The sequence below is a fragment of the Guyanagaster necrorhizus genome, assembly GCF_019112545.1.
Source record: "Guyanagaster necrorhizus MCA 3950 unplaced genomic scaffold BT62scaffold_17, whole genome shotgun sequence".
NCBI lineage: Eukaryota > Fungi > Basidiomycota > Agaricomycetes > Agaricales > Physalacriaceae > Guyanagaster > Guyanagaster necrorhizus.
Genome location: NW_025064896.1, coordinates 468,698 through 495,197, shown reverse-complemented (window position 1 = coordinate 495,197; position 26,500 = coordinate 468,698). Strand labels below are relative to the sequence as shown.

The 26,500-nt window shown below is 45.5% G+C and overlaps 10 protein-coding genes across 10 annotated transcripts in view; 8 read left to right on the top strand and 2 right to left on the bottom strand.

The window, feature by feature from the left end:
* The window catches only part of BT62DRAFT_899535 (P-loop containing nucleoside triphosphate hydrolase protein), a gene marked incomplete at both ends in the record, with an annotated part of 4,792 nt that extends 3,139 nt beyond the window's left edge, over positions 1-1,653 (top strand). Inside the window, 3 exons of the mRNA XM_043183374.1 lie at positions 5-310; positions 360-515; positions 572-1,653. Of these exons, the coding sequence (XP_043038182.1) occupies positions 5-310; positions 360-515; positions 572-1,653 (1,544 nt within the window). The remainder of the gene's footprint in view (positions 1-4; positions 311-359; positions 516-571) is intronic.
* Positions 1,654-2,585: 932 nt separating this feature from the next.
* Positions 2,586-2,836, top strand: BT62DRAFT_899516 (uncharacterized protein; the record flags this gene model as incomplete). Its single annotated transcript, XM_043183371.1, has 2 exons — positions 2,586-2,640; positions 2,688-2,836. Coding segments are annotated over 2 exons (204 nt in total), but the record flags the coding sequence as incomplete, so codon positions are not given.
* A 347-nt stretch (positions 2,837-3,183) lies between these two features.
* Positions 3,184-3,634, top strand: BT62DRAFT_899420 (uncharacterized protein; the record flags this gene model as incomplete). Its single annotated transcript, XM_043183366.1, has 3 exons — positions 3,184-3,250; positions 3,303-3,417; positions 3,463-3,634. 3 exons carry the CDS (start codon positions 3,184-3,186, stop codon positions 3,632-3,634), a joined length of 354 nt encoding a protein of 117 aa, XP_043038180.1.
* An 87-nt stretch (positions 3,635-3,721) lies between these two features.
* On the top strand, positions 3,722-4,552 carry BT62DRAFT_899112 (glutathione peroxidase; the record flags this gene model as incomplete). Its single annotated transcript, XM_043183354.1, has 5 exons — positions 3,722-3,969; positions 4,023-4,045; positions 4,098-4,165; positions 4,222-4,395; positions 4,445-4,552. 5 exons carry the CDS (start codon positions 3,722-3,724, stop codon positions 4,550-4,552), a joined length of 621 nt encoding a protein of 206 aa, XP_043038179.1.
* Positions 4,323-5,747, top strand: BT62DRAFT_933721 (uncharacterized protein). The gene is made up of 3 exons (XM_043186607.1): positions 4,323-4,395; positions 4,445-5,129; positions 5,180-5,747. The coding sequence occupies exons 2-3, from the start codon at positions 4,604-4,606 to the stop codon at positions 5,326-5,328; spliced, it is 675 nt and encodes a 224-aa protein (XP_043038178.1). The 5' UTR covers positions 4,323-4,395; positions 4,445-4,603; the 3' UTR covers positions 5,329-5,747.
* Positions 5,748-6,241: 494 nt separating this feature from the next.
* Positions 6,242-8,768, top strand: BT62DRAFT_933720 (acyltransferase ChoActase/COT/CPT). The gene is made up of 9 exons (XM_043186606.1): positions 6,242-6,601; positions 6,656-6,905; positions 6,955-6,986; positions 7,036-7,340; positions 7,393-7,909; positions 7,963-8,153; positions 8,202-8,434; positions 8,484-8,521; positions 8,576-8,768. The coding sequence occupies exons 1-9, from the start codon at positions 6,385-6,387 to the stop codon at positions 8,740-8,742; spliced, it is 1,950 nt and encodes a 649-aa protein (XP_043038177.1). The 5' UTR covers positions 6,242-6,384; the 3' UTR covers positions 8,743-8,768.
* Positions 8,769-8,814: 46 nt separating this feature from the next.
* BT62DRAFT_219829 (uncharacterized protein) lies at positions 8,815-11,785 on the bottom strand. Its single transcript, XM_043180105.1, has 8 exons — positions 11,024-11,785; positions 10,785-10,964; positions 10,551-10,731; positions 10,082-10,499; positions 9,759-10,030; positions 9,412-9,572; positions 9,218-9,357; positions 8,815-9,134 (listed from the first exon to the last, which is right to left on the bottom strand). Exons 1-8 carry the CDS (start codon positions 11,717-11,719, stop codon positions 9,128-9,130), a joined length of 2,055 nt encoding a protein of 684 aa, XP_043038176.1. The 5' UTR covers positions 11,720-11,785; the 3' UTR covers positions 8,815-9,127.
* On the bottom strand, positions 11,733-12,616 carry BT62DRAFT_219711 (uncharacterized protein). Its single transcript, XM_043180104.1, has one exon. The coding sequence runs from the start codon at positions 12,427-12,429 to the stop codon at positions 11,815-11,817; it is 615 nt and encodes a 204-aa protein (XP_043038175.1). The 5' UTR covers positions 12,430-12,616; the 3' UTR covers positions 11,733-11,814.
* On the top strand, positions 12,327-12,966 carry BT62DRAFT_219660 (uncharacterized protein). Its single transcript, XM_043180103.1, has one exon. The coding sequence runs from the start codon at positions 12,484-12,486 to the stop codon at positions 12,811-12,813; it is 330 nt and encodes a 109-aa protein (XP_043038174.1). The 5' UTR covers positions 12,327-12,483; the 3' UTR covers positions 12,814-12,966.
* Positions 12,967-14,128: 1,162 nt separating this feature from the next.
* BT62DRAFT_1007708 (uncharacterized protein) lies at positions 14,129-15,505 on the top strand (the record flags this gene model as incomplete). The annotated part of the gene is made up of 3 exons (XM_043177372.1): positions 14,129-14,167; positions 14,218-14,334; positions 15,356-15,505. 3 exons carry the CDS (start codon positions 14,129-14,131, stop codon positions 15,503-15,505), a joined length of 306 nt encoding a protein of 101 aa, XP_043038173.1.
* Between the last annotated feature and the right edge of the window lie 10,995 nt (positions 15,506-26,500).

The following is a 26,500-nucleotide window of genomic DNA, read 5'->3' as shown; positions in this document are numbered from 1 at the left end:
CTAGCTATGTCACTTACTGTTCAGTCCATGCGGGATAGGATGTTCACTCCGTCATCTCATCTTTACGCCATTTCACCGCAGCTGTTGACTGTTGCTATGACAGCCCCGTTGTCTCAAGAACGTCACAATTATCAGCGCTTGGAGACGCTAGGAGATACGGTGCTGAAGTACCTGGTCAGCATACAGCTTCTATCGCAACACCCACTGTGGCACGAAGGATACCTGTCGAGGCGGAAGGACCATGCCGTTGCGAACGTTAGACTGGCGAATGAGAACATATCTAGAGAAATGTTCAGATGGATTATCCGAGGTTGGTTCGAAGCCATATGAGACTGCCATATTGACCCGTTTACGTTTAGATCGGTTGCTTAGCAAGAAGTGGAAGCCAGCGTATATGCATTCCAACACAACTATCCGCGAGAATAAAGTAGCTGAGGTCGTTACAACCGTTCCCACGAAGAACGAGGCCAAGAAAAAGCGGGCAAAAAAGGTTGCGGGAGAGCTCTCCATGAAAGGTATGGACATTGTGCCGTGTAGCTTCATGCTTTAATCTGTACTTCATGTTATTCAGTATTGGCGGATGTTGTCGAATCCACGATTGGCGCTGCGTATCTGCACGGAGGGTTCGAACTAGGTTATGAATGTGCAAAGTTCTTCCGTCTAGACCTTACCTGGCAACCAACTGCGGAGCGCATCTCGTCCTTGATTGAAAGGGTCAGTGTAATCGAACCCGAAGTCAGAAAGCGCATCGAATTGCCGGAGAAGGTCATGTCTCAAGTGGAATCCATGCTGGGCTACGAGTTTAGACACAAGCTCATCCTTCTCGAAGCCCTCACACACTCGAGTCATCAGCAGGACTTCGGCACGATCTCTTATGAACGTATGGAATTCCTCGGTGACGCCGTCATGGACATGGTGGTCACGGATTATCTATATCGTGCAGAAGGCAAGCAGTACAGTCCTGGGCATATGCACCTTCGGAAATCGGCTGTCGTGAACGGGCATATTCTGGCCTACCTATGCTTGAAGTGTTCTGTGAAGGTTTGCAGCTATATGCCTCGGCCCACGGAATCGGGGGGTCAGATTCAGCTAGAAGAGGAGGAGGAGGACATATATCTGTGGAAGTGCCTGTTGCATGCCAGTCCTCGTGTTCTCGAGGATCAGCGTGTCACGTTTGACAGGTTTCAGAGGCTTTCGGGTGCGATTGCTGATGGTTTGGAGAATGGGAAGATCTATCCTTGGGCAGCGCTGACTCGTCTGCAGGCACCCAAATTCTTCAGTGACATGATCGAGAGTCTCCTTGGCGCCGTATTCCTTGACTCGGAGGGGAACCTGGAGAGGACGCGGGATGTTATGCGAACGATTGGTATCTTGCCGATACTGGAGCGCATCGTCAAGGACAGCGTTGATGTGCTTCATCCTGTTTCGCGACTATCGGTCTGGGCTTCACGACGAGGACAGAAAGTGAAGTATAAGTTTACGGAAGAGAAGGGTAATATCAGTTGTGTGATCGAGTTGCATCAGGAGGAGGGAGAGGATGTGAAGGCATTGGAGGAAGCACGGGCAACTGACCTTAACAGAGGCCGCGTCACAAAGCTGGAAGTTAAATTTGCCGCCGCTGAAGATGCTATAAAATTGCTCCACGTAGATTAGATAGATAATCTTATTTCTTTTACGTCCTTGTATGCTCCGTTTACCTTTTGTTGATTTGTTTAAGACTAATTCTCCCTTTGTAACCGATAGTGAGAAAGCAGGCGTTTTTTACACTAAATTATTTTGAATTATTTAAAAAATAATATAATATTATCAATCATGGATCTCGAGGTGACAAGCAAAGAGTAAACGACGCCTGCTGCACCTGATATTGGCGCATCGTTATCCTTGGAAAGGGCGTTGACGAAATGGTGACTGGAAAAATAAATGATCCCATGAGACAGGGTGTGCGTGCAGCAACCACCACCACTATCATGTCTCAGCGCGCGATGTAGGAAAATTATGTGTACCAAAGATACGGCAAGGTGTCCTCTACCGCAGGCAAAATCAAGCGTAGGTTTGCCAAGGAGGCTCTTCCCGCAGGTGACTCACACTCGTCGATTTTTTCCCCTGGATTGATAACTATCTCAGACGCTCGTCCACATTTTCTTGAGTACGCCACGCAGCTCGCGGGGGCCTTGCGGCATACGATTTTTGTTGATCAGGTAAAACTTCATCTCGTATCTATAAGCCTGGATTTTCACCAGAGTAGGTGGTTTACCCTCGGTCTAAACGGCACGAAATATGGGACTTGCTTGAGCAACATATCACGGAAAATATTGTCAAGGTCAGTTCCAGTAATAATCCCTGAAATTGTATCGTGACTTGTTGCTCGATGTAGATTGGACAGGACTATTATCGACAGGTGTTTGGGATTCCGCAGGGTTCGGTTCTCTCCTCTATTCTCTGTGCGTTTTTCTATGGCGACCTTGAGAAGAGGTTTAAGCAGTTTACGGAGGATCCCCAAAGCGTATGTTTTATCTCGGTGGCGGGTTGAACGTGTGTTGACGTGGTCCTCATAGGTATTGCTTAGACAAACTGATGATTATTTGTTGATCACCGTTTCCTTGACCCATGCGAGGGAATTTCTCTGCATGATGAACGAAGGTACATATTCTGTCAAAGTGTCATTCTTTCTTTTCAATGTTGGATAGGCCACCCGGAGTATGGTTGCTTCATATCGAAAGAAAAAACGATGACGAACTTTGACTATGGTCATCACGTTTTGAATGTGACTAATCCTCATCAACAATGTAAGCGAGCACATCCTGTCCATCTTCGTGTTTTTCTCAAACTTTCCTAGCTTTCCTGTGGTGTGGTTATGCAATCAACATGAAACATCTGTCTGTGTCTGGTGATTATGCCCGATATCACGACGTCCGTAAGTCGTGACGGCATTCTTTGAACCGTTCAAAGACTGAAAATATTTCAGATTTGCGCAATACTTTAACGGTCAACAAGATACGGCGACCAGGATCTGCTTTTGTGTATAAGATGCTCCAGTATGTCCCATCCAGTATGATATTCATAAGCTGGCACGTCCGGTACAGACTGACCAAAAGACGCATTCATGTTATTTTCTTTGACCATAAACTGAACTCGGAGCGTGTCGTGCATCTGAATGTTTATCAGAACTTTGTTTTGAGCGCCATGAAGATGCATGGATACATTAGTGAGTGGGGTATAGACTCATCTAAGCGCGGAAAAATGGTCTATCGTACGTATCTTTATTTTACCTATCGTGATTCCATCCTAATTTCGGTCCCCAGGTACCGTAAAGCAGATGATCGCGTACTTCTATGCGTCGTTCCGAAACACGTCGCGAACACACGTGGCCAAGAGTCTCGATGCGAAAATTACCGTGAACAAGGCCGAGGTCGACTGGTTAGTTGTTTCTTATTCGCGACGTCAGTCATTAACCATAACTAGGCTCGGCTGTAATGCATTCTATACTGTTCTCTTACGCAAGCCGAGAGGGTATGCTTGGGTTCTAAAGGAGCTTCGTGGTGATATAGGCAGACTGAAGGGCTCCCGATGTAGGAAGCGGTTCCGTGGGCTGTTCGCTGAAGGGCTTGGGAGCGTGGAGCAGATAGCCTACTAGAGATCCCGGGATGGCGGAGACTAGGTTCGGGCCGATTACATAGATCCGGCAATTGTTACAACCGGGAATTTCAAGGATTTCACAGCTATGATCACGCCTCGAGGATTCATCAGCAAACCGACTCTATTTATTGCTTTGAGATCGTCCTGCTCTCATCATCGTAGCACTTTACCACGACTTGCACCAGTATCATCTCTCTTCACCTACCCAACTCGATACCTGTCTACTGAATCTGGCTTCTACTCGCTCAAGGCGACGCTGCCTGGTAACAAAACGTATGACTTTGCGGAGCTGCAAGGAAAGACTATCCTGATCGTCAATACGGCATCAAAATGGTATTTATCCCAAGATTGGATACTTGTTCTCGTTGTTCACAAACCGTGCATAGTGGATTTACCCCCCAATACACAGGTGCGGTTTCTTTAGTCCGTTACAAAAGAAACCAGATCTAATGTTCCTGTAGGTCTTCAAGGGTTGTATGACAAGTACAAGGACCGCGACTTTGTCATCCTTGGTTTCCCATGCAATCAGGTATGCGCTCCATCGAGTTTACGAGGGAGATTCACGCAGTTGACGTTTCTCAAAAGTTTGGTGGGCAGGAGCCTAAAGACGACGAAGCCATTGGTGAATTCTGCTCCAGGAACCACGGTGTCACTTTCCCCCTGATGAAGAAATCGGATGTGAATGGCGACAATACCAATGAGGTGTACAAGTGGCTGAAGAATGAAAAGGCTGGTCTTTTGGGGCTTACCAGGATCAAGGTGGGAGTTTTGACTCTAGGTTACTGGTGATCTTCTCATGATGGGACAGTGGAACTTTGAAAAATTCCTCGTCAACAAGGAGGGCAAGGTCGTGCATCGGTGGGCGTCGACGACGACTCCGGAGAGTATTGATGCTGAGATTGCCAAGATCTTGTAGAGGAAAGTTGTAAATGTAATATGACATCACTATTCCACATCGTTCTCTTACATGCCTGCACATTCCAGCGAAACCTCGTCCATCTACTTTGACGCACCGCTCACCCCCATGTCCACTCCGCCTCAAATTCTCGACAAGCCACTCACGGTCGACCCTACCGTATACAACGGCGGCGATGCTGAGGTTCCAGACAAGGGTCGCAAGGTGATTCATCCGAACGGTTCAGAAGGTTGGCTTCCAGCTGCAGATTTACTCGAACAATCCGTCTCGTCTACTCATACCGGTCCCATCTTGCGCAAAGCAGAGAATGCACCGTCCATCCACTCTTCCACGTCGTTCATTCCCAAGGACTCGCTAAATCGGGGAGCTTCAATATATCGCTCTGCCTCAGTCTCCAAGCGGAGCGTGTTCACCAACCCCGATGGAAATCCTATAGTCGGTTCTACCTTTATTGGCGGTGCCGCAACAACTGGCCCAAATGCCAAAGCCGAAGCAGACGAAAGCCTCCACAACAGAGCGGCCTCTGCCGACGCATCGTTGTCTGCAAAGCAGTTGTCTAAAATCCAGAAGACAGAAGGTGCATTTATTATCTACTAGACGACTGCGCACTCACATCGCCTTTTGCAGCAAAAGACAACGAACGTCTCTCCAAGGTCATCAAAACCGAAGGCAAGGTCGAAAAGCAAGCTTTGGCAGTGGCTATTCAAGAGTTGTCCGAGCTCCAGAGCTTACAGAAAGCAGCCATAAAGGTAGTATCGTGCACTATGCTCTATTGACGATAAGTCATTCTTCCGTCGACGGCGCGAGTCACAAGCCCACACTGCCCATGCTCGAGCCCTTGCCACTCTCCAGAAGAACGAAGCCACCTTCCTTGCGGCGCGCACCAAGTACGAGACGGCGCAGGCCCAGCTCCAGGCAGAGGCGGAGACTCTTGACATCAGCAGAAACAACGCTCGTGAAGCTACTGAGCGCATGCAAGCAAAGTCACAGGAGATCGATGGCTTGAGGACTATGTTTGGCGTGGACGAGAGAGAACGCGAGGTGAAGCTTGTTGAATTGACTCCGAAGAAGTCAAAGCATGCTTGGAAATGGTGAGATAAGTATTGTACTGTCTTTCTCCTGCATTGTCCGTATCGAACATTTTTCGGATTTTTGGATTTAAAGCCAATACACATCGGTTTGTAAGTGCTGAATTGTCACCTGCTCTGATCAAGAAACAGAAAAGTTGCTAGCGACTTCTCTTTTTTCATCAATCATAGTGATCTCTTCGTCTACATAGAATGCGCTTATAATGTTGTGCTCCTCCCACCTTTGCGTCTTTGCGTTCGCGGATCACTCGATTGGATCTGATGTGTAATATGTGGGAGGTGCATCTGCACTTGATATACTTAGGTTGTTGCTTGAGCAGCTGAGCGACGTCCAAACAGTGGGACTCACCATAAAAGGATGCAGTGGGAGACGGACAGCAGACTTGTAGTCCTTAGTGAGCAAGTGTTGTCGTTCTTTGGCACGTATCTGTGAGACGCGTCTGCCTGCTGCACCTCTACGACAAGTTCAACTCGGGATTATATGCCGGGAAAACATTTTTGGGGGTCCTTTTGTCTGTGCTCGAGCGACATCGGCAGGTGAAATGAAGAGGCAGAGGACTGAGGGACGTTGCAGGAGCACCATTCGGGCCGATGCGATCCGATAACGGCTTCCTCCTCTCTCCAACAACGTCGTACAGTCATGATTTGCTCTCATTCGCCGTAGAAATCCTCGTTTCTCCGTCAAGGACCTTAATGATGCTACCTACACGGTCTGCACTCCATATTCGACGATACTCTCCAAAAATGACCACTACGACACCTACGCTGCTGCGTCTACCAGTCCCTGCTCTCCGTAAAACGCTAGACAAATACCTAACATCCTTAGAGCCCTTTTTGCTAGAAGATGCCTCCAAGAAAGGGCTGGATGATGATGCTCTCGATGTGTCTCGTCGACTTCGTGCTCAGTGGGCTGATGAATTTGCATCAGGTGTAGGAAAACTCTGTCAGGATAGACTGCTGGGTGCGTTTGTCTCCTTCCTTTTGAAATGCGCTCGCATTCTTATTTTGTCTGGAGAACTTGACAGAGCATCTCCGAACAACTGGCTGGATGACAATTTTTGGATGAACAACGCGTATATGGAATGGAGAGCTCCGTTGCTCATCAATTCTAATTGGTGGCTTGCTTTCGAGGACGATGCGAACATTCCTGTATCGGAGAAGGAACGACAAGATGGCCACTTCAAGACTGGGTTCTCCAGATGGCAGATTAAGAGAGCGGCTTGGTTGCTTCATCGAATATTGGAGTTCAAAATCAAACTTGAAACGTGCGTACCCTCTAATTGGTCCAGCTCGACTTTCGCTTAGGAAGTTCAGGCAGGAGTTATACCCGGATACTACGCGGACAGGTGTGCTTTGTGGATATCTGTCGTGTCCTTGGAATCTGAAGTGGTCTAGGTATCTGGCTAAGAGAAAGCACATCAAAAATGTTTAACGTTGCGCGGATACCGAAGCATTCTTGCGACGTCTTATCACCTGTACCTCTACCGACGGATCCATTCGCCTATAACATCGTAGTTATGGTACATGGATGGTTCTACAGAGTTTCTGTCATGGAGTCGCCTTCCGTTTCGATGGACGTTGGCCATTTGGCGCGATACCTAGAGGCTGTTGTTTCGGATGCTGAACAGCGACTGATCGATGGCGAAGAACCGGTTTCCATCGGACTTTTGAGTGCGGATGATCGTGACAAATGGTCAGAAGTGCGTATTCGTCCTTGAACTGTGCGGATTCTTTTCTGATAGCTGGCCCTAGAACTTCGAACATCTTCTTGCTCTTTCTGAGTCCAACAAAATGGTACACACAACACTGTCGAATTCGCTCATGGTACTGAGCCTTGACAACGAAATTTATGAAGACCCTACATCACCGAACCCATCAACGAAAGAATATTCTTTCAACTCCCACCTCCATGTCATTCGTTCGACAGCAAGCAACGTTGGTAACAGATGGTTTGATAAAGCTTTCACCCTCGTCGTTGACCCCGCAGCGCGTTCTGGCGCCGTGGGCGAGCACTCTCCATGCGACGCGTTAGTTCCAAGCATTGTCGCCGAGTATGGAATTATCCAAGGTATCAATGAATCTCATTTCGAGAATGATTCCTCTCTTCCATCACGAGGCCAGAGGTGGGACCGGCTAGACTGGGTTGTCGACGACTTCATCAAGGAAGAGTGTGGTATGGCGAAGAAACGTGCCGAGAGGATCATTGAGGACTCGGATGATAGTGTTTTCTGGTTCTCGGATTATGGGGTAGACTGGATCAAGGGAGCCGGTACTTGAGCATCTTTCATTGTGTTATTTTCTTGCGTACTGATGAGATGCCAGCGAAATTGGCTCCTGACGCGTTCATACAGATGGCGCTGCAGGTGACATGGTACAAGATGCGGGGACAATTCACCGCGACGTATGAGACTGCGCTGACACGGATGTTCGACAAAGGACGCACAGAAACTATCCGGACGCTGACCCGAGAGAGTCGTGCATTCTGCTTGGCGATGGTTGATGGTCGTGTAACGGTATATATGCCAGATACACATGTGCTGGTGTAGCTGAGTTTCTTGCAGGCAGAATCCAAACGCGCTGCACTTGAGTCAGCTATCAAAGTACATACCAGATTAACCCGCGAAGCTGCAACAGGCAAAGGGATTGATCGCCATCTTATGGGTCTACGGCAGATGCTATGCCCAGAGCTTCGAGAACATACACCACTCTTTGAGGATCCATTATTTGGACAGAGTTCATGCTGGAAGCTATGTACAAGTGGGCTTAGTGCTGGTCACCTCTTTCGGGGTACAGGGTATGTTGCTTGGTTATTCCACTTCTCTTCCTCTTTGACTCTCAATCAGATTTGGTGCAATATATGAGGATGGTTATGGTATAAACTGTAAGTGCTTATAACACATCTCTGCAGATAAAGCATATTCACATCTGGATGTAGATCTTGCTGGATCTAGTATGATAAAGTTTGGGATTGAATCCAAATTTTCTAATTCTTTTACATCTACATCTGCTTTTATATCTACTCTTGCTGATGTTCTTAGAAGTATGCAGAATATCTTTTGTTTAGATATACATTCAGAAAATGTTGCTAGGACTCATTTATAATTGTCTTATTTGATGTATAGATCAAGATAGAGCAATGAAATCTATAGTTTATCACTGATATTTCAGTAACTTCATTTTTTGAATGAATACATAAAGTTTTTGAAATACCAATGATAAACTAGAGGTAACATCCTCTATAATGGATAGCTATTTTGCCTAAATCCTGCCTTGGATTACATCCTCTACAGTCAGCCATGCCTTCTTTCCAATATGATTGGCTAACTCTCCAGCCAAGGAATCTCCACCAGCCCCATCAATAAAAGAGCGACTAGTAAGTATATACATTCCTTTCTTGCATCGGGTGAGCATTACATTGGTACGTCTCATGCTCTTGAGAAATCCAATTGAACGAGATCGAACAAGAGAGATGATAATGTAATCTTCTTCATTTCCTAAAGGCAAATATTAGAATAGCTTTAGTATGAATAGAAGATTTCAACCTTGAAATGAATCAACATTGAAACATTTATCATACCAATCAAGTCCATCTACTTTTGACATATCCTTTTGAATCTTGTTTCTTTGACTGTCATATGGTGTAATTATCTTATATGACATCTGTTGTTCTTGAAGATAATGAGCAAGCTGTATTGCAACAGCTGCTTCAGCATCATTCTAAATTATATAGCATTAAATGAATATATATCATTTTAAATAAAATAAACTTACTGTAAATGACTGAGATGTGCTCCGTCGTTCTTGACCATCAATTACATCAACAAAATGACAAGCAATAATGTCATTTTGAATTGGATGTAGCGGATTTGACTTCAACTCATTGTTATAAACTGCTTGAGATATAAAATCTCCTAACTGTGGAGGCATGCGATCTATAAGAGAAAGTCAATAATCAGTCTAAAAATCAAAACAAACATACATTGGATATTGAGTAAAAATGCATTTTCACGTAAATGATCTATCTCAAATATGCTTCTGAGATTGTTAACATTGTCTGTCCCAAATGGTGGTACTGCAGCAAATAAGCAAAATAGGCAAAATCCAGAAAAAATACTTACACTGTTTATCATCTCCAATGAAGCATATCTTCCGTAAGGAGGAAAATCCTATAAAGATATTGAGATAGTCAGCTATTTTGATCTGACTAGCTTCATCAACCACTGCACATCTCAATGCAACAACTTCTGTAAATCTGGAGATATGTGGATTTGAAAGCATACTGAGAGTGCAAAGAAAGACTCTAGATCCATGTAGTTTTTTTGCAGATAGCCTCCAGAACTGTGTAGAGAGAATAATATGTTGCTGAATCTTAGTATAAAGATTATCATGCCTATAAACATTTAATAAGATGTAGATACAATCAGAAAGAGAAGTAAATTACCAGTCATTATGAAAATCTTCAGAGACCAAAAGTTTCCAATCCGTAAAATTAGTCTGCAATAGTTTCTCTGCAATATTCTTTACAGCAACATTTGATTGTGCAATCAACCAGATACCAGACTTTCCTTCAGCCAGAGCATGGTGAACAAATGTAGCTATGACTGAGGTTTTGCCTGTACCAGGTGGACCTTGGATGAGAGTAATAGGATATGAAGAAAGCATATGATCAAGAGCTTGTTGCTGGGATTCATTGAGATGGTGAGAGGCAGGGTTGCAATCAGATAATGGCCTGGCTGTGGATATCTGAGTATCTGGTTGAGAGGAAGGAAACCAACTACCAGGCCATTCAAGAGAGGATTGATCTGCACCATTATCAATAGTATCATGATAGAGCAGTATATTGCAGATCCATGGGTTGTCTTTGAAGATGGTAAGATCCCCCTGTAAGATATGCCTGATAAAACCATCACGTTTTCCTTCAGCTGAAGTTGGCAGATCACGATCTGTACTGATGATAGAGATGACATTCTTGTTGTCACTCATAACAGATGTGTCAAAGTTGACTGTAGCTGACTTTCCATCGACAGAGCTGATCTGTCCACGGCGCTGTATCTGCTCGCCTGATTCAAGTTGAAACGTGGTGATTACATTCTATAACAAGAATTGTCAGGCCTAGAATTAGTAGAAACCATCTCATTGCATACCTGAGACTTGTGAAATCGGGTCTTGTATGCTGAGGCATGAGCATCAATGGATGTTCCATCGATAGAGGCAGCTGAGGCTCGAGCATCAGAGAATTGATGATCTGTCTCCGTGGGCATCAAGTGGCTGACACGACGGGAGTCTTCTGAGACGCGAGCTAAGACATTCAGTGTATCCAGGAGCTAGAAAGGTAAATGAATTTGTCAGTTCAGCATGGAAGACCTGGCATGATGCCACCCACTTGTCCACTCAGCTCACTGGTATTGATGGGCTTTGCGGTACTGAAAGTGGATATCCCGTTTTCATGCGATGGAAGTATGCATGAAATCCAAGCTCTTCCAAGAATGTCCGTGCGCATCTGGCTGATCTCTTCAAAATTGTATGTGAGATCATTGAAGATTTGATCGATGTTCTTCTCGTTCAGCTTGCAGTTATCCGAGTCACCGAAACAAGCCTGGATGGCAGACAGAGGCTTGCGATCGGATGGGAAGTCGGTATCAGTGAAGACGGACTGGATGTCGATGGCACGCGTGACCTTCACACCGAGCTCTGACCACAGGACCATCGCAAGCTTGGCAGCATCAAATGCATAGAGCTCGCCAATGGAACGACAGAGTACGTGTTTCTGCAAGATTTCCATCTTCTGTTGTCTGTTAGGTGGTGGAAGACTTGCAAACTCGATAATGCAACATCGTTCTTTGTCTGCAACTGCCAACGCGGCGAGCCTTCCTTCTTTGGTGTACCCGACCGATATCCCAAGCGGATCTGCCCTTTCGGCTCCAGTCCCTCTCTCAGTACTGAAGATATCCAACATCCGTTCCGTGATACAGGTCTCATCCACAACGTGCTGGCGGATTCGAATACCGTAGTAGTTGGGGTGACTGATGAGAACCTGGATGATCTCGAGATGCTTTCTCTTGGGCGTAGGCGTCGTCATTGCTATCCGTCGATGAGTGAGCGGAGTGAACGTAGAGAGAAGGTGCTACTGATAACATCAGCCATGACGCAAAACCGTGTGTCAAAAGAGGAAATTCAAGTCCGTTCTATTCCTGTTTCGTGACCAACGCCCTTCCGAACCTTCGACGGCCTCCAGTGACGAGTTTGAAACAGCATCGGACTTGTCAACGACAGACGAGAAGACTTTTGAGCGCCAGATGCAGGAGCTAGACAACCAGATGCAAGGGGCAGTGCGTTACATGTAATGAGTAATGCAGTTGAGCTACATACCAAGGTTGGAAGCCGCAAGAGTAGCATGGGAAGCTGCCAACGCAGCCCCCGGAAACTACAAGAAAGCGGACCATCATATACCAAACGGTAGTTCGTTTCAGTCGAGGTAAGCTCCAAGTTATGAAATCCGTCAGATATTGCTTGACCACCACCACCATCATCAGGACTTGCCGAATCACTGCTCCAAGGCCCTGGCGGGATCGAAGTCATTGTCGAGAAAACATCCATTATGATATCCAGAACTGTTGATTTCGGACTAGGCTGCAAGTTATCATCTCGTTGATTCTTATCTCCTGATTCTCTTTTGCTCGCTAATTTGATCATTTCAGTGCCTGATATCCTCATTGCTTTGGCGGTGCTCGTAATTCTGTCAGCCAATCCTTGCTTCTGATCGTCCAATACATTCCATCGACCCTCCATGACACCTATTCTCGTGCTGCGGACGCATCACAAGAGATATCAGGTCGGTATAACATGGTTCCTCTGACCTTGTGGGCGCAGTCACACCAGAATGATGTCATGATACTTGTGACAATATGGATGTTAACATCGATCCTTGGCAAGGCATGCAGTGGGATTATTATGCACGCTATTCCATCTGTCGAATTTGCAAGGAACGCCCTTCAGCACTTTGCTTGGGAATGGGGTCTCGATGTCAAGCTTCAACGCCACGTAGATAAAATAATGATGTCCCTTATTGATGCCAGAAACGCCCTCCAACATCTCGAAAAAGCCTCCTCCTTATTACAGCACGTACCTTTCAATTTCAGCAGTGCTGTCGGCCAGCGGAATGGATGGTTCTGAGAGAAAGTCAATCGTACCGTCGACGAAGAAGCGCGCGCATTGCTCTTCCTCTAGATGTCTTTCCACATGCTCGGCAAAAGTGGATGACGAAGTTGAACCCCTTTCTAACAGGTAGGACTGGCAAATCCTCGGTACCGGGAGGTTATTTCCGCGTCGCAACAAATCCTGCTCCAAAAAAAAAGGTACCAAAAGTGCCTCTCGATGTTATCTAAATGTCATCCATTAATGTTCAAGCACACCCAAAGATTGTCTCGGCGCGGATAAATAGGTCGTCGCAGGGCTGCGTCAGTATCCGTTAAGCCGGCCTCACCAACAATCGGCGCGCAAGTCGTAGTAAGTGCATTGTGCTCTCCTGCATTGCACTGGTCGCTTCTTTCGCGCGCCCAACAGGTCTTCCTCGGAGTGACGTCCTTGTATGCCATCGAGGCTACGACTGCCCTTACCAGTGTCGCGCTGTGGCGGAGGATCGTACTTTTTCCATTTTCCTCGCAAGGAGAGGTAAGCATCGACCTTGCAAGACAATGTATCTGACAGAGCGTCCCCGTTGACACGAATACCCCTGTAATGAGGAGCAAGAATGCCGGGGAAGACTGACCGTCCGAAGTTGTACTGCACCTTTTTGTCCTTATTCTGATTATGCCCTTCTTTGCAACTGACGGAAAGGCCACTAAATGTGTACCCTAGCTCCATCTCAACAGCTCCGGCGTGGTACCACTGTCGAATGCCAAAACGACAGCATGCAGATTTCTCGTTTGGAAGTTCTCTTTTCGTTACAACTCCGAGTCTCGTTGCTGCTTCCGACTTACTTGGGATATGGACACGAATGAGATCTTTACCTGAGCTTACAATAAAATACGGTTGTTCCTTTCATATACTTTGTCTTAAGTGTCGCTGTGTGGCTTATGTGTCCACTAAGAATTCCGGGTTCGAACCCTGGTGGTAGCCTTGTTTGTGGGAGTTAGTTGTTTTCCTCGAACAGTGCAGTCTAGGGAGTGCATTTTTGCGGCATTCGATCGCTGTGTTATGCCCGACGTATCTAAATTTCTAAAGTTCGATCTTGAATTTGGATGTAAAATGTGTTGAGGGATCTCGTCGTGATGCAATATCGATTTATTCATTGTATATGCATAAAGCCACACTGCGCAGAAATGGGGACAATTTTGGTCAACCGGGGCCAGTTAAATGGACGGATGATAAATCATCTACTGATGTTGAATCCTAAATCTTGGTGTTGAGAAACAGGTCGCTGCTGCCCTCCAAAGCTTCGAGGAATGAATTGAATGCCTATAGAAACAGCATTTAGCAAAACTTTTCGATGGCCGCCTTTGAATCTCCAACAGCGCTGGTTGGGAACGTGCTTGATAGCGATGACATTGTCAGGGTGCTTGTACTTATCGGCATCAGGAGCCGCCAGTTCGCGTTGAGCGTATCTTCCTCTTGTTGATCTCCTGGGTCCTCTACAGCAAAGTAGTTGCTAAGAGCGATGGAGACAATGGCGAGATACCAGCTCGGAGTCGACAGGTGAAACCAACGGCATCGTGGTGCAAGTCACTGGAACACTGAGTCCGCTGAACCTGGTTCGATTCTTTGGTGCTGTTTCTGCCCTCCTTCACTAATCTTTTAAATATGAGGTAGACTGGAGCATGTAGAAGCTTGTGAAGTCGTCGTCATGCCCCCAGCTGGCTTAGTGAAGGATCGCCGTTCATGCTCGTGCCTCACGCGCATATATTGTAGTCGACCAAGGGAACCACAGTTTGAATACCGAGGCATATCTACAAAACTTCTTTTTTTATTTCTTTTCAGAATGAGAACAGCATTCCAAACTCACTTTTAAGACCAAGAAGAACATGGGACCAGCATAGTTGGTTGCCCTCCGCCATGCACATAGTGTAACGCTCTACAGAAAAAAAGACCAAGAAGAACTAAAAGTACGATTGACAGAGTACTAGGCTCGATTTTGTTGCTTCTGGATTCCTCGACGTCTACAGTTCTTAATTAGTGAGCAGAAAATGACCAGTTTGGTAGCAATGATGAGGTAATAGAGGATGCTGTTGCCAACGGTGAGCACCGTGATGGTGGTGGACTCTCTGAGCTCGTCAATTTGGATAAATGCCATTCGTAGTGTTGATGAGAGATGAAGTAGAGAGTTTTGACAAGAGAAGCATACTTGTAGTTTCCTACTTATGCTGCATTTCTGACGTTGTATAGACCTGCATTTCCGCAAATTTGCTTATATCCGCTGATATGCGTTTACCTGGGACTTACCGATGGTGATTTGATGATCTCAGCATCTTGTATCCATACCTACTGCAATTTGTCGCGGGCCTTCGCACTCAGCTGAAGCTCAAGTCCTCTTGTACGTGACAGGTGCGCTGACTGGATCACCAAGAGTCCACTAGAACACTGTTCTTATAATGAGAGTACTATCGACGACTGTTCCTCTGAGATCTTCTGCGGGGGTCGGTTGACATTCATGTCTTCACCGAATGCTATGTATGTCACATGAACCCATATCTTTTTTGCTTTCTAACTCGTTTCGTAGGATTCTCCCTTTGCTTCTCCTTGGATCCTCAACCTCATGGAGTTTCTCGTTAGCACCAAGTACCTCAAGGCTGGGATTCGCGAGTTCAATATTTCTCATGTCCATCTCGAACACTATTCCGATGTCGTGACACTCGAAAGGACTATCTGATCCTACGTCACTACTTTTTTTAAATCAATATCAATAACAAATTTGAGCCAATTGATCAGAGGGGTCTCTTCATACTCGCCGTGCATCCTTTATTCAGTCTTTAATCATACCCATGCAAAGTGATGTGGTAGAACTTGCTGGCCTTGTCACATAGGCTTGCCTTTATGGTACGCTATCATATTAGAGCATCTTTCTAGGGGCTTAACCTTTATTTCAAGTTCTCTCCGTCTAGGAGTCATCATCACTCTCAGAATTAGAACTATCCATGATCTGATGCAGTGCAATTTTCTTCGTCATGACGGTAGTCAGTGAAGCTATTGTTGGCGCAATCTAGCCCAGAAATTCAGGGAACACGTTTCGTATTTCCAGTGAGAAATATTTTTAAGTGATTGTAACTCAATCACACAATGTTAGCCTTTCATCATGGGTCCGGCAGCAAGGATCACCCTGCTAGATACAGCATTGAGGGCAGACACAGTAGAGTGCACCGCTCACAAAAGACCAGTGAATACCATAAATTAAGCCTTTAAAAAACATGGTTAGAAAAAGTAATTCAAAAAATTGTGCCATAGGTAACTAGAATTGTCCTGAAGTATCTGTTCATTTTGTAGTAATTGTCATGCATCATAGCCCTGGCCAGCACTCATTTATCTCTCTCATCAATGTTCTGTTATCCTCCACCAATACCTGCATCACCTTGAACTCCCTCACATTTGGAAACAGCACTGAAATCAGTGTGATCCTCTCCAAGTTCAAAGTCACTGAATCTTGCATTGCACCATTTTCATAATGCCTGGTAAAGTGAGTCTTGAAATGGTTTCTCATTCATATTCAAATGGGAGCTGCACACAGGACACATTTGGTAATCATGATATCCAATATAGAACATGATAAATATCCAGTTGTTTAAGTGTCATTGCCTGGCAAAATTTCTTAGCACAAATACACAGCTGGCAGCCAAGTATCATGACTGATTTTAGGCTGGGGAGGGACTTTGGCCTCATAGAGGGCAGCATATTCTTCAAATTTTGGATGCCCATAGTGATAGTATGCAGATGTGGAAGTTGTAAGTGAGCAGCATGTAAATATGAAGACAGTGAGTAGACTTCACCACAGAAGAATGTCAAATCTGTTATTGATGTATAACAAGAGAGAAACAAAGATAACTTCTCTGCTGTAAACAAGCATGAGCTAAATGTTACTTGTTTAAGATGAGAGAAGTGTAGCACAATGACATCATTCCCTGGTTTCTTGAAATCATAGTTATGTTCTAGTGTCAATAATTCAAGGAGTGATATATAAGCTGAGCAGACAAGCTAGTCAATGAAGGATGCAGATCTCTGAGAGATGTTCATGGAAGTGAGAGTGGTGAATGGTGGTAGGTTGAATAAGGTGGGAGATTCCCAGTCAGTGCTGTACTTGAAGGACACACATCATAACCTGACAAACTGTTCACAGAATGTGTGAAAGCATCTTGCTCAGTCCTCACTATGCATGCTAGTCCATGCAATATATAGCTCAGTACAGGATGGGAAGTTGATGTGCAGACTAGGATGCTGTTTTCAGAGGATACTCCTGTGATATTGTAGGACATCAGCAAGGTCTGCTATGAAACAGAAGGTGAACATCAGAGTCATTGATCAGATGTATGGTTTTTCTGTGGAAAGCCTAAGGTAGTGTAGGCCAGAGAAGTCATTAGAAGCACTAGTGGGAAACACCCTAAATGTGCTGTACTTCTTTCAGATTTCATGCCATGGACTAAGCAAGTGATGGATTGCTATAGCATTCAGTCTACAAGAAAGGCATGCAAGAACTAGTAAGTCCCTCTTATTGACATGGTCAAATATCTTGGATAGGAGTCTATTGGCGAGTGTAGTCAATGTTAACACTGCCTTGAGCTCTCACTTCATTCATCTTGTCTGAGTAATCATGCTATATCAAATATTTGAGTAGATATGATTTGAGAACAAGCACTTAAGTACTCACAATGAGGATGCTGATCAGAGGAGACTCTCAGAGTGATGGTGGTTTGAAACAGTAAGGCCTTCTAACCCTCATAAGACAACAGTTCTTCCAGACTGACCTCTGAAACATCTAATCCATTTGAAACAGCTTTTTTCATGCAGATCTAAGTTCAGCTCAGTAAGCTACTTCTGAAAGTCTGATACAACCTTTGTCAAAGGATTGCATCTGAAAACATCTTCTCAAGGCTGAGTATGAAAATAGGAGTCATGTTGTGATGCTAGTGGCTGGCCACAGATCTCCTCTGAGGCAGTGATTATATCATCCATCTGTAAATCATGAGTAATATCCAGTACACTGACAACTTTGTATCCATCTCTGAAGCTAATGAAAATGCATGACTATCTTTGGTTTGCAATTGTTGTTGAATATTTGTGGCTTTGTGCATTTTTCTGTTATATGTTTGAGCATAGGCAAAGTTAGGCATTCTGAGTAATCACCTTGTGATGAGGCTGGCTTAATGAATCCAGATGCAGTGGCTCCTTAACAACTTATTTTTTCACACTGAGTGAATATTTGAGTGTGGTTGAACATTAAGTGATAGCCATTAGAAAATATTGAGATCTATTTTTGATATCTTGGAGCAGGACTTGTTGTGGAGCAGGAATAATCTCCTGATACTGAGACTTTGTCAGTCCTACTGGTTAGAAAGACATTTAATGTTTTCAACCACTTTCACCAAGCATGTGGAAAGACATCTAGAGAAAAAGTGTTAAGCCCAAGCATCATGTGATCTGGGACACGTGATAGACAGACATCCCTTTGCACTTTGAGGGATCACCTGAATCCACTTATATGTGTCTTCAGCTCATTGTGTCACAAGGCCACAGAATGGCTCGAGAGTAGAATGGTATGAATATAAACTTTAGCTCGAAGCTGGGGTATACCAGTGAGAGCTGTCGGTCTTAAATACTATACAGAGGAATCTAATAATATCACTACTAATTGTGTTGGTCTGTGTCCATAGTACTTGTTGCCCTTGAGTATTGTTACCATACATAAAAGGAGTGTTTATATCGTCATTGGGCTTGATTGTCGAGATGATTGATGGATGGCCTAGTTGTGCTGACTAAGCCCTCTCATAGTCTAGTGCCTTCTGACTAAGTATAAATAGAGGTGAAAGACAATAAATAGGAAAAAATCATAACATTACCCCCTCCTTAAAACCATCGTCCTGATGGCTTAATTAAGGAATAATTTGTATTTGTGTATGGCTTCATCCACTGACATTTGTTTTTCGTTAATCCATTGATTGGACTCTGGGCTGTAACCCTTCCAGCTGATGAGGTAATCCACCATTGTCATCATACCACCACCTCGTGCTTTAACTTTTTGGAGTTTATGATTGAGGACTTAGTCGATCTCATAATGTTCTTCATCATCGATTAGGTCTGGCGGTGGTGGTGGTGGGCGTTCCTGACTTGGGAAGGCCGGGATGATGTATGGGTGTAGGAGTGTTTTGTTGAACATGTTATGGACCTTCCATCCAACAGGCAGATGGAGTTTGTAAGTGCTTTCCCCGACTTTTGTGATAATTGAGAAGGGGCCAGTTTGTTTGTTGGCCAGTTTTCATTTTGGTCAAGGTAAATGAAGGTTTGTTGTATCCAGCCATACTTTGTCATTGATGTTGTATGTGTGTGCTAGTTGATAGTGTTTGTCATATTGTTTTTTCATCGCCGATGTGGCCTTTTCAAGGGCATTCTTTGTTTCGGTATGAATTTTTGCCATTTGTGTGGCAAAATCTTCTGAGGCAGGTGTCATGGTTTTGTGATGTGTGGTTTGGGCAACATGAGGGTGTCACCCATAATTGACGAAGAATGGTGTCCACCCTATAGCTGAGTGTACTCAGTTATTGTGTTGGAAAGTGGCTAATGCCAGCCATTCGACCCAGTCATCCTGTTGATAATTAATGAATAGTCAGAGGTATTTTTCAACCTCCTGGTTTGCATGCTCAGTTTGACCATCGGTCTGTGGGTGATAGGCCATGGATGCATTCCGCTTGATGTTGAGTAGTTTATACAAGTCGTCAAGAAACTTTAAGACAAACTGGGGTCCCCGATCAGAGATGATGACTTGAGGCATCCCGTACTTGGCATACACTTTATCCCATAGGATTTTGGCCCAGCCCTCCGAGGTTAACTCTGTGGAGCATGTGATCAAGATGATGGCTTTTGAGAATCGATCAACTATGACGAGGATTGCATCATAGCCATTACAGTCGGATAGACCAGTAATCATGTTGACAGAGATGTGGGTCCATGGGCATGATGGTACCTCATTCAGATGTAGAGGGGCTGCTCATGGCTGCGTTAAAGCCTTCCCCCTTTGGCATGTTTCACATGCTTTGATGTATGCTATGATGTCATTTCCTAGTTTGGGCCACCAGTAGTTTCGTAATACAAGCTCCTTGGTTTTGGCAATGCCTGGATGTCCCACAGTGGTGTGGTCATGGCTCATGGCAATTATTTCTCCATGTAGATGGTGATCCTGTGGAATATAGATTCTTCTGTCATAGTAGATCAACCCTTTCTCCCTTGTCATTTCCTGTTCGTGATTTAGTGAGGGGGCGATCCTTTGGTCCCATTTGTGGGTGTCTTGAGTCATGCTTTTGATCTGTTCATGGATTTCCTCTTCTGTCAGCATGATCATTACGTGGAAGTGCTCGGGGCATAGAATCATAATTCCTGTGTTGTCCTCTCCTCCTTGGTCATGGTCGGCTTGTCAGGATAGGAGGTCAGCCTTTTTGTTTGCTACCCTGGCCTTGTGATGAAGGGTATACTGATATTGGATGAGTTCAGTAACCCATCGAGCCTGTTGTCGATTTAACTTCTGAGGTTGACGAAAATATCTGAGATTCTGGTGGTCTGTCTAGATCTCAAAGATTTCGGAGGCACCAATGAGATAATGTTGCCATTCCTCCAGAGCAAGCATTATTGCCAGCAGCTCCTTGTCATAAATCTCGTAATTTCTTTCTGTTATGGTTAACGCTTTGGAGAGGAAGGTGACTGGATGCCATTTTCCGTCTTGCTCCTGTGATAGTATGGTGTCTATGGCCCCGTCATTTGAGTCGGCTTCTACATGGAATTTCCCCTCCTGTGATGGTATAGCAAGCACTACATCTTCGGCTAATCACCACTTTAGATCCTCAAAGGCAAGCTGTTGAGGGTTTCTCCATCTCCAGAGGGCATTACCAGTGAGTTGGGTCATTGGGCGGACGATTCTGCTGTAGTCCCAAATGAACCTTCGGTAGAAATTTGTAAACCCAAGAAAGGATTGCAACTCCTTCTTCTTGGTTGGCGTCGGCCACTCCACCACCCCTGCCACCTTAATCGGGTCTATCCTAATACTTCCCTTGCTGATGATTACCTCGAGGTACTCTGTCTCTAGTACTTCAAACTCACACTTCTCAGCCTTGAGGAATAGTTTGTGTTTCCTCATCAGGGCAAGCACTTGTTGAATCAAGTCGTGATGCTCTTTCCTTGTTTTGGACATGATAAGGATGTTGTCTAGGTAAATAGTAACCTTTCTAGTGGCGATAAGATTTTTGGATATGTCGTTTATCATCCATTGGAAGATGGCAGGGGAGTTGGTGAGGCTGAAGAACATAACGGTTGGTTCAAACAGCCCTCGGTTAGTTTGGAAGGCTGCCTTCCATTCATCTCCTTCCTTGATTCGAATGTTATTGTACCCTCAACAGACATCAAGCTTAGTGTAATATTTGGCTCCATAAAGTTTATCCATAAGTTCTGAGATCAGGGGCAATGGGTACCAGTTCTTGATCATCATCTCATTTAGCTTGCAATAGTCTTGGACAGATCAGAGTTTGCCATCTTTTTTCTTTACGAAGAAGAATGGGGATGCCATCGGAGATTTTGATGGTCGAATATGCCTGCTGGACAAGTTTTCATCTAGAAACTTGTCGAGTTCCTGCTGTTCTTGGATGCCAAGGGGATAGGTTTTACAGTCTAAATTAGCGTTGGCATTGGAGACTAGCTCAATGGCATGGTCCCAGGGTTTTGGACATGAGAGTTCATCAAAACTCTCTTTTTCGAAGAGATCCCTGTAGTCCCGTGCCTATGCCAGTACCATTTGTTCGAATGTCCTTTCCTCCTTCCCCTCATTAGCTTTAGCCACTAGGTTGTTGGCATGGTGCACTGTGCGAATGTGGATCTCTTTTTGTAGGTTGATGGCTAAGATGGTCTCGTCGTCTTCCATCTCTTTGTCTCACCTATCCTCCAGATCTTCATCAGGCAATTCGAATGGGATCTTTCGACATCGGCACTGAGCGAAAGTGAGTCATCCAGTCTTCCAGTTGATAAGCGGGTTGTGTTGAATGAGCCAGTCGTGTCTCAGGAACAACTCCTTAGTCCTGAGATCTGTTACAGCTAGATCGATTCATTTGGAATGGTCTCTGATGGTTAGGTGGAGTTCGACAAATTCCATGATGGACTCTGCCTGGTTTTTTGTTCTGTCAGCATTGTATACAGGTATCGGGGCAGCTGTGGATGGAGTGGGAAGTTTGTTTTGTTGGATGAAGGTTTGGTTGATGGAACTGCCAGTGCATCCACTGTCGATCAAGGCGGTTACCGAGTGTATTGCTTTATTAGTCAGGATTTCGATCTGGATCTTGATTGTCAAGTCCCTGCCAGGGGTCTTGGCATGCCGGATGAATTTCCAGGGTCCTCTGAGTTCGTCTAGCCATTCAAGGGCCTGACTTCACTCAGTGGTTTTTAGCCCTTCAACTATCTGATCCATGACCTCTTCCATCCTTGTCTGATGTATCCATCCTCATAACATGGCTTTAGCCATGCTCATGTTGACTGCTTCTTTGATGGCTCTCCAAGTCCATTCTGTTTTGAATAGTTTGAGCCACCTGGAGGGGCTCTCTGCTCCTGTTCGGCCCACAGGCATTTGAGTTTTTTCTTTTTGTGACTCGTTGGGGTGTGCATGAATTGGTCTTGGTATATTCGAATGCATTTTTACAGGTGTAACTACAGAAGTAGTGTAAGTCCATTCAACAGCTTGGCTAGGCACACCATGAAGTCCTTTGGCTGATCCAGTAGAGTCACTCACTGGTTGGCCCCATCTTTTACTTCCTCAACCTTCGTTTCCTTCCTGAGTTCTTTGTCTTCTTTCTGAAGCTCAGCTATCTGAGCTCGGATATCTTCACAGGTTCTCTTCTTTTTCAGGCAGTCCTTGGCCATATGCTCCTTCTGTCTACAATTGAAACACTTTCCCTCCTTCTTCATGCGATCTATGTCCATCGGCTTTCCTGTTCCGGTGTATGTAGTTCCAGTGCCAGTTTTTTGGCTTCCGTAGATAGGGGCCATAGAAGATTCCGATGATTTCCTGGCAGTTTGCCCCAATTTATTTGGGGTTGGCAGTGTCGATTTCTTGGTGTACTCCTGCAGGGTCAGCGCTTTCACTTTCTGCCTTTGTCACTCTTTGTACATCTTGACGATCCTCTCCTTCCACTCATCATATCCTATTGGCATCAATATTTTGACGCCTATCGTGGAGATCATCGTGAGGTACGAAGAGGGGACTCCTCACTTGAGGGCCTCAACCATTCTTCCATCATTGGCGATGTCTTCCCGTATTCTAGCTAATTTGGTGAGCTGTTCTAGCTCATCGAAGTAATCTGTTGCCATCTTATCTCCCATCTTGAACTCTTTGATCTTCTGTTTGTGTACCTTCTGTACTGCTGGATTAATGAATTTGTCATTGAGTATGCGCTTGAAGACTGGCCAGGAGGGATATCGGTAGTGCTCCCTTGTGGTGGATCGGAAGTTTGAGGAAATGAGTATCCACCATGTTTTGGCCTTCTCTTCCAAGTAGGAGGTGGTGAAAGCGACTTTGTTCATGTCGGTCCCCAGATACCTGATATAGACCTCAAAGTACTGTTCGCAGTCTACCAGGAATCGATCAATGTCATCAGATGCCCCCTTAAAGGGGTGGGGCTTTCGAAGAAGATCAGGGCGGCATTGGAGGACAGTGGCATTATTGGGTAAGGCACCCATCGGGTTTGGCCACCCATCAAATGGTGGCTGACTCCACTCGACTGGCAGGCCTGAGAATGAGTGTAGGGAGTGGTCATCAGCGACCGGACTTCCCTTGGGTTCGTCAGCTTGTACAATCATCCCATCCCATATAGTGAAGCTGAGGCATACGGCCTCAGGGTCGTCTTGTGCTGGTTCCTTTCCTTTTCTGCTCGGTCTAGCTTGATTTGGGGGCAGTTGTTCTCCAAGCAGCCGGCTCCCCTTGCCAGTCCAAGGGTTTCAGATTTCTTTAGGTTGCTACATCTGCTGGGTTCAGGTTTGGTTAAGCCATAAAGCCGTACTTCGGACTGAGGGGTCAGTGCTGGTTCAGCTTTGGATCGAGGGGGCAATGTATATTGCCCTTCTCAGCTGGACAGATGGAGTTCACGGCATTGGTGCTGGTAGGCTCAGCTTGTTACTTGGTTGATATAGAGGTATCAGCACGAGCGGGTCTTCTGGATACTGCTGGCCATATTCCTTCCATGCGTATTCCATTGCGGCATACTGTAAAATTCTTTCTTTTTCAGTATTTTCTGCATACCGATATTCCAGTCCTAAAGATGTCGCTTGCCAGTGCGCGTCTTGCCATAAAAAGTTCCTCCTCTGCTCGTACAGTCCTTAGTACTCCTTGCTCCTTTCTCTTTCCATTTCTTCTCTCAATGCTTCTTTGTCGGTGTCTTCTCCTGCCCTCCCGAGGTTCTGTCAGAATGAATAGGGGCCCTCACTGTCCTCATCGTCGCCCTCATCACTCTCGTCCCTGCTGTCCTCTTCCCTGAGGAGGGAATAGATGGGTGAGTCATAGATAGATGGCATGACTGGTCATAGGGTTGCTGGGGATCCTTGTACCGTTCTGGATGCTGGGTCCAGCGATGCTAGAGTCGTTGTGGAGGCTTGTTCAGTGGATGGATGGGTTCTGGAGTTGGCTGTAGCGTGTTCCTCCATGTGCTCTCTCCTCCTCCAATTCTCGGCTATAGAGGTTGAAGTGTTGTTGGAACTCAGGGTTGAGAAACTGCTGAGCAACCCTGCTACCCAAGAATTGCTGGAGAGCCCTGTCAGAGACGTGGGCATTGTCTGGTACTCAGAGCCCATAGGCTCCGAGGATGGAGTTGGTGTCTGAGGAGATGGTGTCAGTTTGGGTGGGATATTCAGGAGTGGGGGGCCGAGTGCCCCCATTTCGCCCTTGCCTAATAGCTTCGTCCTGGCTGACAATGCTGGCAGGTTCTGTCCATGGGTCTTTATCTGAGTCGGGCTCCCTAAAAGGGGTTCCCAAGTCGGTGCAAAGTCCATACCACCCTGGAGAGGCCGATCCCATTCGCTTGGCTTCCTCTCGCCTCCTCTGTGCTCTTCCTTGTCAGTCATACTCTGCTACTTCATACTGCTCTTGGGCTTCTTCTCGTATGTAGTCGGCAAGCTCTTCTTGAGTTTGCCTGATTTTTTCCTGCTGCTGCTGCTGTACTGCATCATTGTAATTAAAGGGGACTATAAGGTCCCAGTCTGGGAATACCCACCGAATGATTCTGTCCTGGGCTGCTCTTCCCCTTGCGCTGGCAGTCCCAACCTCAGGTTCACTGCCCACGTGGAGATGTCAATAGGGATCTCCTGCTGCTGAGATGGCGATTTTGACATTTGTGTAGTCGGGGTGTATAGTCCTCCTATGTGGGTCATCAATCCCCAGCCTGCTGATGGACTGGCTGGAGCTGGAGTTGGACTCAGTGGGGGTCTCAGGGAGGTCATGGGGGGAGTCAGGACTCTCATGGGGTCTTGTAGCCATCCGAGCAGCATCAAAGGAGTCCCGAGCATGGTTTCCAATCCCTGAGAGAATTGGGGAGGGGGGATGCTCAGAGAGGGCTGCTGGAGCGACATCATTGGGGATCTCCTTGGGCTCTTGGGTGACATTCATTGTCTATGGGTTCTGGAACCCTGTGAGAGCAGGGTGGCGGTTTCTGCTGTTTCATCGAGGGTGTCGGAGTCTTTCTTCCTCATGAAGGCTCCCCAAATTTGAGTCGTTATTCCTGGTTTCTGATACGGATCACCCTTGTGGCTGGAAGGACATTCTGATGAAGGCAGGGATGTCATAGAAGAGGAGGTCAGGGGTTATATTTTGTAGTATATGCTGAATTTGTTGAAATGCTTGGTAGTACCTGACTATCCAGGCTGTTACTGATTGTCATCCATGGCAGAGGGTGATGATGGTGAGAAGTCTGAGTAAAGTTCCAATGATGGAAGCGATAAGCTCGAAGAAGTTGTGGTTTAGATCAGCAGTAGTTGCTGGAGGCATTCAGTTTCTCAGCACAATTGGGCTTGAGAAAGGAAAGTTGAAAGCTTTGAGCTAATTGTTAAGTCCAAGCATCACGTGATCCAGGACACATGATAGACAGATGTCCCTTCGCACTTTGAGGGATCACCTGAATCCACTTATGTGTGTCTTTGGCTTGTTGTGTCACAAGGCCACAGAATGGCTTGAGAGTAGAATGGTATGAATATAAACTTTAGCTTGAAGCTGGGGTATACCAATGAGAGCTGTCAGTCTTAAATACTATACAGAGAAATCTAATAATATCGCTACTAATTGTGTTGGTCTATGTCTATGGTACTCGTTGCCCTTGAGTATCGTTACCATATATAAAAGGAGTGTTTATATCATCATTGGGCTTGATTGTTAAGATGATTGATGGACAGCCTAGTTGTGCTGACTAAGCCCTCTCACAGTCTGGTGCCTTCTGACTAAGCATAAATAGGGGTGAAAGACAATAAATAGGAAAAAATCGTAACAAAAAGAAATACACATGCAGTATAATGACTATCCATTCCACTGGCTGCAGGACTTGAAAGATCACCAGAAAAAGGCTTGTATGTCAAGATATTAGAGGACAGAGTGATTTTGTCACAAACAAAAAAAAATTAGCATAGTCATTGTGTTTTATCATCAGGATAT

Bases quoted from the DNA above. Each gene is read 5' to 3' on its own strand.
- BT62DRAFT_219829 (XM_043180105.1), bottom strand. From the start codon at position 11,719: ATGACGACGCCTACGCCCAAGAGAAAGCATCTCGAGATCATCCAGGTT. The intron at 10,500-10,550 runs GTGATGGTTTTA...CCATCTTCAAAG, and splicing joins AACTTCAGCTGAAGGAAAAC to ACAACCCATGGATCTGCAAT. The intron at 10,031-10,081 runs GTAATTTACTTC...AAATGTTTATAG, and splicing joins GAAGATTTTCATAATGACTG to GCATGATAATCTTTATACTA.
- BT62DRAFT_933721 (XM_043186607.1), top strand. From the start codon at position 4,604: ATGCCTGCACATTCCAGCGAAACCTCGTCCATCTACTTTGACGCACCG. The intron at 5,130-5,179 runs GTGCATTTATTA...CGCCTTTTGCAG, and splicing joins TAAAATCCAGAAGACAGAAG to CAAAAGACAACGAACGTCTC.
- BT62DRAFT_933720 (XM_043186606.1), top strand. From the start codon at position 6,385: ATGACCACTACGACACCTACGCTGCTGCGTCTACCAGTCCCTGCTCTC. The intron at 6,602-6,655 runs GTGCGTTTGTCT...TTTTGTCTGGAG, and splicing joins CTGTCAGGATAGACTGCTGG to AACTTGACAGAGCATCTCCG. The intron at 7,910-7,962 runs GTACTTGAGCAT...ATGAGATGCCAG, and splicing joins AGACTGGATCAAGGGAGCCG to CGAAATTGGCTCCTGACGCG.
- BT62DRAFT_219711 (XM_043180104.1), bottom strand. From the start codon at position 12,429: ATGGAGGGTCGATGGAATGTATTGGACGATCAGAAGCAAGGATTGGCT.
- BT62DRAFT_219660 (XM_043180103.1), top strand. From the start codon at position 12,484: ATGGTTCCTCTGACCTTGTGGGCGCAGTCACACCAGAATGATGTCATG.